This window comes from Electrona antarctica (genome assembly GCF_951216825.1).
Source record: "Electrona antarctica genome assembly, chromosome: 6".
In the NCBI taxonomy this organism is placed as follows: Eukaryota; Metazoa; Chordata; class Actinopteri; order Myctophiformes; family Myctophidae; genus Electrona; species Electrona antarctica.
In genome coordinates this window covers 23,013,907-23,025,789 of record NC_136811.1, presented here as the reverse complement: position 1 = coordinate 23,025,789, position 11,883 = coordinate 23,013,907, and the positions used below count along the sequence as shown (strand labels likewise).

The window sequence follows — 11,883 nt, the reverse complement described above, 5'->3', positions numbered from 1 at the left end:
TTGAAATGTACTGTAATTCTGCAAACTGTTAATACAATTTTCAATCAATCAATCAATCAACACATTAGCTCCCTCTGGTCCATAGCATAGGACGAGAAGTCCTTTCCTAGTAGCTATATGGACCAGAGCTACACACATTGTTATTCTCTCTCTCTTTCTCTCTCTCTCTCTCTCTCACGCTCTCTCTCTCTATCTATCTCTCTCTCAAAGGCTACTAAACTAAACTTATCAACTTCCATTATGCATTCATGTGTTATTTATTTATTTGATTGTAGTATTTTTTGCCATCAACTATGCGACAAACAATGATTGTCGCATATAGTGGATGGGATGGCATTTTGCGCTGCAGCAGCAGCACTGGCCTACATTCTGACTAAACAACATTTCTGTCCTGTCACTGCACTCAGTGCACTGTAAGCTGCTTTTCTTCACAACTACTCATCGTAGCTGAAAGGAATCCCCGTAATAGTCCATGAGCCAGACCCCCCTAATTTGCGGTTAATTACGAAATGGGTGGGCAAATTCTTGTTTGAATTTTTGACTAGCTGTACATCTCTACTTCACATTTTTGTATGATAACAATCGCAGACTAGCAGCTTAGTGGTAGTTATCATGCATTGAATACATGCACCCCTATATTGCCACATGCAAATTGTGACAACACATATATGAACAACTTTTGAACCTTACTTTGTGCAGAGACCAATGAAACCACTTTTCTGCATAATTCAAATATGGGGAATCGATTGGAATGGTTATTTTACTTCCACAAAACTTCCATATATGCTTAAATGGGCTTTTAATGCAGTATTTTGCACACACACATCTAAGAAATTTAAAATAAGGCTTGCAAATATCCCCATTTTGGAAGTGTGTGCTAAGAACCAACATGTTCCTAATGGCTATAGAAAACTGCTCACCATTCTAAGCTTTAATATGAGTGGTAACATGTGTTTATACGTTTTGTAACTCTAGAGATATAATCAGAAACACTATTATAGTGTGATAACACGAGCCAGGGCCATAGCTATAGAATCAAATGGGTGGGCAAAGCTGGTGTGATTTCTTTTGACTTGTTGTGCATCTCTACTTCACAGTTTGGCATGATAACCATTGCAGACACATAGCTTAGTGGTCGTTATCATGCATTGAATATGTGGACACCTATATTACCACACACATTCTTACAAAAATATATGATCAACGTTTGAGCCATTATTGTATAGAGACCTATAATCACACCTTTCTGCATAATTCAAGTAGGGTAATTGATTGGAATAGTCATTTTACTTATTCAATACTTTCATATATGCTTAAATGGCTTTTTAATGCAAAAATCTGCACACAAATGGAATAATTTGAAAATAAGTGCTGAATGAGGACATCAACACATAACGCCACCTAGTCCGTGAACCGAAGGGTGATTTTTGGCTGAACGTGGTTTCGTCAGATAAAGTTTTTTTGTCAACTGATTCTTGTAGCATGGGGTCACCTCTTAATAATTCAAGAGGGTGCCCAGTGATATCCCTTGGGCATTTTTTGTTATTAGCCCCTTAATGCCCGAAACACAAAAGAATCCACCCAAAATAGAGTTTTATGGTATTTCATGCAAAATACTTGGTCTAAATGCATCAACTTTGATTTCTACAGTGTTTATGAATGTGGATATGCAATCCACATTGTATTAATGTATAACATTTATGATTAATGCATTATTTATTAATGCATATTATTAACCCCTTCATGCCTGAAAACCCCAACATGCCATGAAATATATCTTTTGAGAATGAGATTGTATGCACAATAATCAAGTCAAATGTATCAAATCTGCTTTCTACCATCTGTATTAGTGAAACTGTAGCATATTTCTTTTCAGGTTGAAGATGGTGGCAACAACAGCCAAATCCAATTCAAATGATACACTCCAAAGTGTATGACCTAAATTATATCTATTCAATGGTCATCGTACTCCTGTCTAGTGACTGTGATGTTCATGTGGAGGATGGCCTTGCCTATGAGCTGGCACCAGTCTTAACTGCCATGTTCACAGAGGATGGAATGCAAATGTATATACCTTTATTGAAAGGATAAGCCCCTTGAGATGCATCATCTAATTTTAGAGGGGGTCCTCAACACCGATGAACAGTAATAATAAACAGCATCATCGAATAAGCAAGGTATAAATATGAACATGCATATTGGAAAAGAGGCAGCACTTTGTTTGTTGTAGAAAGACAAAGTCCAAGAAGAAAAAAAAAGATTAGAAGCATGAGCACAGTTAGAAGATGAGTGAAAATCGATTCTTTAAATACTGTACATTGAAAAGAAGTGATTGTCCACATTGAAGACGTCACTTCGGGAGGAATGCTGCTGATGCAGATGTCACTGTCATTGATGTATCAGACCTTTGGACCATCCAGCTGATGTCAACCACATACCTGTCTGACAGTGATGTCTACCTAATCTTGGAGATATAGGTCTACTGTGATTACAATATCAGGTCAGTCAGCAGAGATGCCAGGGAGACGGGGGTCAGCTAGAAATACCATGTCCTATCATGATATATCTCCTCCAATCACTGTAGCTACAAACAGGTCTGATTTCCACACTCATCTTGTGCTATAGGCATTCAAGCAAGTGCATTCTGGACCTTCAGGTCCTGTTCCGTTAAGGAAACTATGGAGGAAACTAGACTACTAGTCTGGGAGAAAAGAATGGGAAAGGTCATGCATGTACTTCAAACCAGCTGCACTACCACCAACAGATTAATTGAGAATGTATAGATCCCCCACTTTTAAACATCTTTGTGGCAAAATGTTGATGGGCATCTTACACCAGCATGAGACCGAGAGTAGTTCGGATGGAAAAAGACAGACCTATCAGGCCACTGAGCCCTAAAGACCTGCAGTAATAAGTGTAATGAAGTAATAAAAGTAATAAGTGTAATAAAGTAATAAGTGATCGAGTTAATTCATAGGAAAGGAGGTGTGGTGGACATGACCACATTTTGGAATGCAAATTTGTTGCTTTTGCATTCATTATTGTAGGCCTATTTTATGGGCTTTTGCTGTGTTAAGCATGACGGGGTTAATATCTAAAAATGCCCTATTCTGAAATCAAATATATTGTACATATCCACATTCATGCGGATAAACACTCTAGAAAGCTAATTTGATGCATTTAAACAATATATTTTATGGGATTTGGGGGTTTGAGGCATGAAGGGGTTAATATGCATTAATTACTTGTGCAAGCAGAGCGTGCAAGTAATGTTATCAGTCAGGTGCTACGATGCGTATGTCCCTTAGCAGTACATGATATGACGTCATATGCTGGCACGAAGCAGACCGTGCAGGTATGTTCTCCGTCATGCTACGAAGCGTATGTCCCATGACGTGATGAAGATATGTACCAATGCCAGGGTATAATTGGTTTACGATGGTGACGTAATGATATGTTTCAGTGTCGGGTGGATTAAAGGGACATACGCATCAGACCACCCGAGTAACCACATTATACCACTAATCAACACAGAAATTACATATACATACATATAGACATATACATATATAGACATAAGCATATGACGTGATGAATATATGTACCAATGCCAGGGTGTAATTCATGGTTATTGAAGGTGACGTAACGATGACATGTTACAGTGTCGGGTGGACTAAAGGTAATGCCCCTATGTATACATATGTAATCTGACACCACTGCCATAACAGGCACAAGTAATCATTACCATAGTTCAAAATACTACTTTTCTTCCTCCAAAAGCAAGGTACGTAGCAAATAGCTAAACCTAATAATTCAATATTGCAAACGTTCTTTCACAGAGAGGCTGAGATTTGAACGTTTGTAGCGGTCTACAGTACTTGCACGCTCTGCTTGCGCACTAGTAGGCCAGGCCTACTTGTGTGCAACAAGCAAGTAGGCACTCGACAGAGTGCAGTTCTAGTTAATAATGCATTCATCATAAATCTACTACATTGTGCCTATCCACATCCACAAACGCATGTAGAAAGCAAATGTGATGCATTTAGACCAAGTAATTCGCATGAAATACCATAACACTTTATTTTCAGGGATTTGTTAGTATTTCAGGCATTAAGGGGTTAATAACTAAATTTGCCCAAGGGATATCACTGGGCACCCTTTTGAATTTGTGAGAGGTGACCCCAAGCTACAAGAATCAGTTGAGAAAGAAACTTTATCTGACGAAACCACGTTCAGCCCCACGGCTCCCGGACTAACCAGTTTTTCTGTGCACAACGTGGGGCACTTGAGTCGAGCCAGCTGACACCATGCAAGGACTGTCTTTTCATGCATGCCATGCGTGCCAACTACCAGGCTGGCATTTGGAGAGGGAGTCTTCAACAACACCTGCAAGTCCCAAGCCCAGTTCAGCATGGCTGGGCCAGAAATGATGATGGTTGGCGCACTGTCGAATGGATGCAGGGATCTCCAGCTCCTGATGTAGTGTTGCAGCTGCTGCAGTCGCAAATGCAAGCTCCCAGGATGCACGTGCTTGACATGGCTTGAAATGCACATCAATGTGCAAATTACAAACATGCAATAACCAACCCCAAGAAGAGGGCCTGATTATCACTCGGAAATAAAGGACTGAATTTACCAGTCCGTGGGAGCCTGGGCAGGGGCCCTGCACAGAGCCCGGGCAGAGGACTTTTGTGGCGGTTTTGGACAACCATGGGTCTGACCGACTCGACACCGGGCACTGCACTTATATTGTAAGGACCTCTTTAAAAACAACATTTCTGATAAACTGGCACTTCTTGTTTGTCTCTTCATCTCGAGCAAGAATGCCTGCTTGATTTGCTAACCCTACTGGCCGCCACATAGAACTGGCCATGTGTGGACAGGCAGTAGGCCTCAGTGAAGTTGGCTGGGGTCAGGTCAGGGGAATCGCGAAAAGCAGCCGCTGGTCAAGGGTCAGGGGCCGGTGACTTCTCAGGACAACCCTCATCTGAGGGAGGGGCCGCCTCTCCAGCATATGACGCAGTCTTCAAAGTATGAGGAAAATTTCCCCAGAATGCAGACCGGGCGGCCCCAGAGCAATGAATATGGGCATTGGGGTCGCGAGGCTTATAATGTTTACCCAAGGGGTCGTGAGTCTGTTCAGGATGGACGTTCCGGCCTGGGTGGACCCAGTGAGACTCAACTGCAGGAACGGGAACTTTGGAAGTTCCACAACAGGCCCACTGATATATCAAAGAATTTGGCGGTTTAGGGGTGATTGATGTCATGAGTGTGATGAGATCATTGGTGTTGTTCGCCAAAGTGTTTGGTCAAGTTTATATGGTTACTATGAGAAGATATTTTATACCCCATACGATAAAAGGGAACGGAACAGCAGACTTGCATGTTGTCCTCCATATTAGGAGATTAGTAAACTGTCTGACTGACCTATTGTGACCTCCCCTGGTTTCCCAAAGTCTCTAGGAGAGATTTACACCCCCACCCCTAGTTTCACCCCATGTCAGCTGATGTGGCAGACACTATGAGTTTATTTTATTGTGTTTTGATTAGAGATGTGACGTTCGTGAACGAGTCGGATCTTTTGAACGGCTCTTTGAAAGGAACGATGGGATCCGGTTCACAGTAGGGAGCCGTTCCTTTTTAGAGGAGGAGGGGGGCAGGGGGGTTTCAACTGGGGGGGGGGGCACTGGGGAGACACTGGGGAGTGGGGAGTCCCTAGGGAGGCCCTGGGCAGATATTGGGGAGGTACTGGGGAGGCACTGGGGGGGACACTGGGCAGACATTTTTTTTTTTGCCCCCCTTCCCCCCCCACCCCTCCCCACACCCCCCCCCCCCCCCCCCCCCCCATTGGGAACGTCGTTCAAAAGAGCCAGTCTTTTGAACGACTCTTTGAAAGGAACGGATCCCAGAGATCCGGCTCCCTTCAAAGAGCCATAAATCCCATCTCTAGTTTTGATTTTGTTTTCGCCTCTGAATCTGATAATATGATTAGTAACCGTTTTGTTTGTAATGGTTTACAAGTTGAATTGAAGAAGGGACGATTGTTTTTGCCTACTAACTAACTACTAACTACTAACTACTAACTAAGTAGAAGTTTGATTCCAGGTTGATCATGTTTTCATATGACAACATGTGGTGTAAGCCTAAACATGTTAAATGAAATACAAGTTTTAAGATAAAATAGGGATGATGTTATTTTAGCCTCCCTAGATCCTTAGAAACAGTATTGTGTTTTAATTAGTTTTTAATGCTAAAATGTAATGTTTGTAGGAAGTGTGTTTGTATATGACATGGTAAAAGGTCCTTAGATCTCCTTAGTTGATAAGTAAGGGCCCATAAATAATTAGGAGTTGGCATAAGAATGCGTGTCTGTTTCCCCCTCACTAAGCCATAGTGAGTTATTTGGCGCCAGGCGTCTTCAAAAATATCAAAGCATGGTAAAAACAAAAAAAAACAAAAAACAAAAGTTACCTCCCCCTCAACAACATACAGTATAAAACCCCTCAGAGCAGAGGTAAGGGGAGAGTCTTCAGACCGGAGGGGAGAGGAGAGGTACCAAGACCGGAGAATGCTCTTAGCCTTTCAAAGAAAGTAGATAGCCCAGTTTAGAAACTTCTTATTACTTCTATCTACCGTATATATCCAGTTTTTCTAAACAATCTCTTTGTTCTTATTTTTTCCTTATTTTTATTGATTATATCATTTTTGTATGCAACTACAAGTTTATAATAAATCTTCACACTTTTGGAAAAAGCAACGCCCTGGTCATCGTCTATTTTGGTGAGTAACCTGTGTAATTAATATTGAATGTATTGAATGTATGTTTGCAGGGTATAATAATGCACTTTTGGGTGAGCGATATGTCAGTTGCCTCAATTGCCACGCACGGTCAGGACAAAGAAGAAGAAATCTACTAAAGTCTGCTTTTCCTCTCAACTCATGTCACATGCGAGGCGTTTGTGACCTCTGTGTTCAACGACCGGGCTCCTCAGGCGAGCCGCTGAGGGTGTCCGTCATAGCAGAGGCCGCTCTATCCTTTAGGCGAGACGCTGGAGGTATAGTGCAGTGCTCTCTCCGTCAGCAGTTCAATAGATACCCAGGCCTTACAGGCGAGTCGCTGTAGGGTCCTGGGGTCTGACTGACTGACTTCACCGACCAGCCGCTACGCCACTCACTGGATCCTCCAGTGAGGTGGTGGGAACAGTTAAGGAACAAACAGCACACAGAGATTTGTATCTCACAACCGTTCGGGTGCACTACACAAGGCAGAAGGAGTGGAAGGACAACGTGAACCCTGTATATATGACGTCCGATATTCCTGAAAGGCTCAACCTGTCCACATGGCCAGGGGGCGGCTCTGCTCTCTATGCGAGTCGTATAGAGGGGGGGAGTGGTGCTCTCTGACCCAGCAGTACGGTACTTTTCCCAGGCCTTACATGCGAGCCGCAGTATTGCCCTGGGATCTGATTTCACCATAAAATATACCTAGAACCTGGAACAAGTCAACTCAACTCAACTGCACCGTACTATAACAGACAGAAGGAGTGACCGACCGAACTTGAACCTGCAAAAGGGGGACAGATTTTTCCTGGTACACTCAGCTGTCAACACCATGGCTGAAGAAGTCCCTCATGCAGAAGACCCCAACATGGTGTAGTGTCTGGCCCTGAGACATATTGACAGTCATGCCGAAGCAGGGTCGGACTGGAAACTGTTGGCGGGGCAGAGTGAATGGATAGATGATGTCGGTTGGACACCGACACAGGGTGATGCGTGGACTGAGTGTGCAAATTTGACACCAACCACAGATCTTGCAGCTTTAGGCGTGCATCTCGTGCTTTGTCTGACTCAGCTCTCCGTGCACGTTGTTGTGCGTCACGCATCCAGTTGCGGTAGTCTCGGGTACCTTTGGGCATATTGGCATGTAAAAAAGGTGATCTGTATTCTGTAACTGCCATCTATTAGCTGGCTGTTGAGCTCATGATGTCAGAAGTGATGTCAGCGGTATCACCATTTATGCCCATCTTTGTCAGGCATGCCCAAATATGGGGTCTATGCAGATGTCAGAAGTCGGTGGGACGAACCCGTATTTAGGCATGCCCAAATATGGAGTTGCAGAGGCAGAGCCTTGTGATGTCAGTGGCCCGGGCAGAGGCCTTTTTTGGCGGTTCTGGACAACCATGGGTCCGACCAACTCGACACCGGGCACTGCACTCCCTGTGGGGGTGTGGAACACGTGTGTCGAATTTGAAGTAGGTGGGGCGAGCGGTTCTCGAGTTACATGGATTACAAACGTACAGCTGTACAGACAGACTTTGCATTTATAGTTAGATGATACATTGGCTACTATATGGACATTGAATATTCCCTCGTTTAAAACCTTTGACATGTTAACAAAATGAAATAAGAATGTTGACTGTCAATCCAATATTCAATCCAATATTTGGATTGAATATTGATTCGGGAAAGTTAGGCGAAATCAGGCATATTTTCCTATATAATGCCTAATTTGCATATTTAAAGATACAATTTCAGAAAACTTGTAATACAATAAATCATTGTTTTTATGTAATTAATCAACTAGGGAAGTTTCATGGTGATCACTAGTTCTTAATTTTTTTCATCCTATTCACCCATCATGTATATAGGTGAAAATAACAAAATGTGTGATAAATATGAAAAAGCTGCTCCTGTGGAAGTGTTATCATATATTAATTTACTTATATTGACATTCTAAACAATTTAATATAGGTATGGTTTTGCCCACTCATTTCGTAATGAAAACTTGTCCGGCTCATGGACTATGATTGGAGCTGTATCCATCGGCCCCACGCCATGTCCAAACGGCCATTGGCGGAGCTGGGTGTCCGTCAGCGGGGGTTTGCCTCGGGACAAGTAAAGTACCCTACTGTCAGCAGAGTCGCACCACTTCAAAGTTGCATTCATTGCATGCATATGAGTACAATGTTTGTTATCTACTGTATACTGTCGGTAGGCCACTACAGTGATATGTTTTGCAGCTGAAGAGACAGCCTGATTATAGTCCTCTGAAAATCATGTAAGGTAGGTGCTTCATTGTTTTGACACTCAGCATATATTGTCGAAATTGTTGTTCTCATATGAGAACAACAATTTCGACACATCTGTCATTATGCCTATATTGCGTTCATTTCTTTATGTGGAAAAGGGGGATATGGTAGGTATTTGAGTCAGTGATTGATTGTTTCTTTTTCTTTGGGTGAAGCAGATTTATGTGGACGACTTTAGTATTACTCCCTTTGATCATAATCAAGCTACAATTTATTTGTTCAACAATGATCCAAATGTAATGTTTTTTTCACTGAGATAATCTACAGTCAAGTCTTTAATGAGGGAAGGATAAGGTACTAAGGTATTACATGTCAAGTTCAGAACCTGCACTTATTAGGTTATTAAAAAAAACAAATCATTGAATTAAAACAACCAAATAAACAGATGCTATTTGTTTCGATTTGCTGTAGGGCTGCATAGATCCCTTGAAGTGCAGGATATCCAAGGAGACAGCATCATGCAAACAGAAAGTGACCTCTCTCCACCTCCTCAGTGCAGTGATGATGGGACAGCGTGTGTGGCCTCTGTCAAGGGCTTGAAGGAGAACTGGCAGAAGTGGTCCGAAGAACGGCAGGAGTACCAGAAGCAAAACCCCTTCAGTCACGACACCAAGCCCACCACAGTTGTCCTCCAGAGGGGACAGGATGGCTACGGGAAGCCCCTCCAGGGCTCCATTACGGAGCAGCGGGGGAAGGACGCTCACACACACATCATCCGGGAGGTGCAGCAGCTGTGCGAGGTGATAAGGGACATCGGAGAGCCAAGGGGCACAAATGGACGTGGACGCGGAGGTGATAACATGAATGTGATCACGGTAGAATTTGGGAAACTGTTTGAGCACTATGTGACCATCTCTAACAAACTAGTGGGGGTTCTGTTACGAGCCAGGAAGCAGGGGCTGGTTCTCTTTCAGGGAGAGATGTTGTGGCAGGGGCAAGATGACAGAGTAGTCATCACTCTGCTTCAGTGACCAAGAGAAGGCTTTCTGGACTGCAGCTGGTTCAAAGAAGAGGGTTTATGGAGGGGAGTCATTGCACTGCATTCATAAAAATATGACACTTTTTGATGGACAATTGAGCTTTTCATTGCACATTGTAAATAAAAGCAAGTTTGTTGACTAAAATCATGGACCTGGACATCTCTATGGCCTTTTTCTCTACTGTACACGATACAGCAAATAATAAAAGCTAAAAAAAATAAAGTCTTCAAAATAAAATCCTGAACAATAAACAAACTTTATCAGTCTTCAGTGGAAAGGACAACGCATAATTATTTCAGACCAGCATCCATGAATAGATATTATTTCTGCTTCAACACCAGTGGAACATTTACTTGCTATTTTAATGTTGAAATTTGACATGAGAGTAGCTCAAATTCTAATTGGCATTGTAGACCTAAATGTATTAAACGAAGTGATAATGGCTATTATTGCATTCTAATGTATATGCACCTTCAAGAATGGGGGAAAAAAAGAAGAAAATTGCATATTATCCTGGTTGATTCCACCAAACTGTATGCCCCGAATCAAACACCCACCCCCACCCTTCACAATGTGCTGAATGCATCCCTTTTCACAATTGTTCCTCTGCTAGCTCTATCGTGTATGGAAGGGTACAGCTGAAATTAGGCCAGATTGGTTAATGGGACTGGACAACAGCCAGAGAGAACATGAGTAGGCCCTTGACAGGCAATATGGTGCTATAGGATGAACCTGATCCCACTGGCCTGGGGAATGGAGGACATGCAACTTCCGTCTGCTCTGTACTTTAGTCGGGCCTTGTTAGAACCATTCCTACTTTGTTAACCATTGTATGGTACTGTAAAACAATATTGTGCAAAACAGGATATGCAATGCAAGAGGCTTCAAATGCTGCCTTAAGCCTGCTGTAATGCACATTTTGTTATACAACAATATCGCTCGCCGAAAATAACAGATTTTCAAGCTATCCACACGGCGCTTGAAAATCTGTTCGGTAAGCGAAAAGATAGATAACTTTAGTAAAGCAGCATAGCATTGAATACAACATTAACAGAATAACAGTCATTGCTATAAATATACAACACACGGTACTGTATACTACTCATACTATATCGAAAGGGAATATTGATCATTAAAATATATGTTGGCATCTGCAAGATACAGAACACAGATATTAGATAAGGTCTATATTTTCTAATTACAAAAAGGATCAAGTTGAGGTTTTGCCTATTTTACTTTTATGCTTGAACAAATAAAATGAAGCATTACACATTGTTATTGTTGTAGCCTAATGGTTATAAACAAACAAGGGACTAAATTATTTTCGCTCCTATGCCACCAAAATGTGGAACGCCCTACCAACAGTCATTAAGACATGCGAATCCCTTGACTCCTTCAAAACCGCTCTCAAAGGGCACCTACGGATGGCTGCAATTCGAAACTGGCCCCCGTAAAATCTGAATCCCCCCCACCGCCCCCCCATTTTTCCCTCACTGTATATGTTTCTTTTCCCTTTTTACCCCCATTATGATGAATTCCTGTTCTGTTCTTTGTCTATATAGAAGTGTCTATTTGTACGTCTCTAAATGTTTTGATGAATTGAACATGGTGGACCCTATTGTAAACAAGTGTAATGCTTAATTGGGTCGTCCACTCAGTTAACAGCCTTTGTATTGAGTTTGTGCTTGAAATGTACTGTAATTCTGCAAACTGTTAATAAATATTTCAATCAATCAATCAATATATGAAGTGAAAGCACCGTTTGTGATTGGTGTAGCTAGAAGTAATCAATGAGCAGTAGCGTAAAGTGACAC

At 42.2% G+C, this 11,883-nt stretch overlaps 1 protein-coding gene across 2 annotated transcripts; it reads left to right on the top strand.

Moving 5' to 3' along the window:
* The first annotated feature begins 8,828 nt into the window (after positions 1-8,828).
* On the top strand, positions 8,829-11,343 carry LOC306925229 (actin-binding Rho-activating protein). Of its 2 annotated transcripts, none has more exons than XM_079503942.1 (2): positions 8,829-9,058; positions 9,501-11,343. In XM_079503942.1, exon 2 carries the CDS (start codon positions 9,548-9,550, stop codon positions 10,058-10,060), a length of 513 nt encoding a protein of 170 aa, XP_079360068.1. In that variant the 5' UTR covers positions 8,829-9,058; positions 9,501-9,547; the 3' UTR covers positions 10,061-11,343. The 2 variants fall into 2 exon arrangements, with proteins under 2 accessions (XP_079360068.1, XP_079360067.1); XM_079503941.1 differs by having other exon boundaries at positions 8,829-9,063.
* The last annotated feature ends 540 nt before the right edge of the window (positions 11,344-11,883 follow it).

What these genes read in the sequence shown, in the direction of transcription:
- LOC306925229 (XM_079503942.1), top strand. Translation starts at nt 9,548, where the DNA reads ATGCAAACAGAAAGTGACCTCTCTCCACCTCCTCAGTGCAGTGATGAT.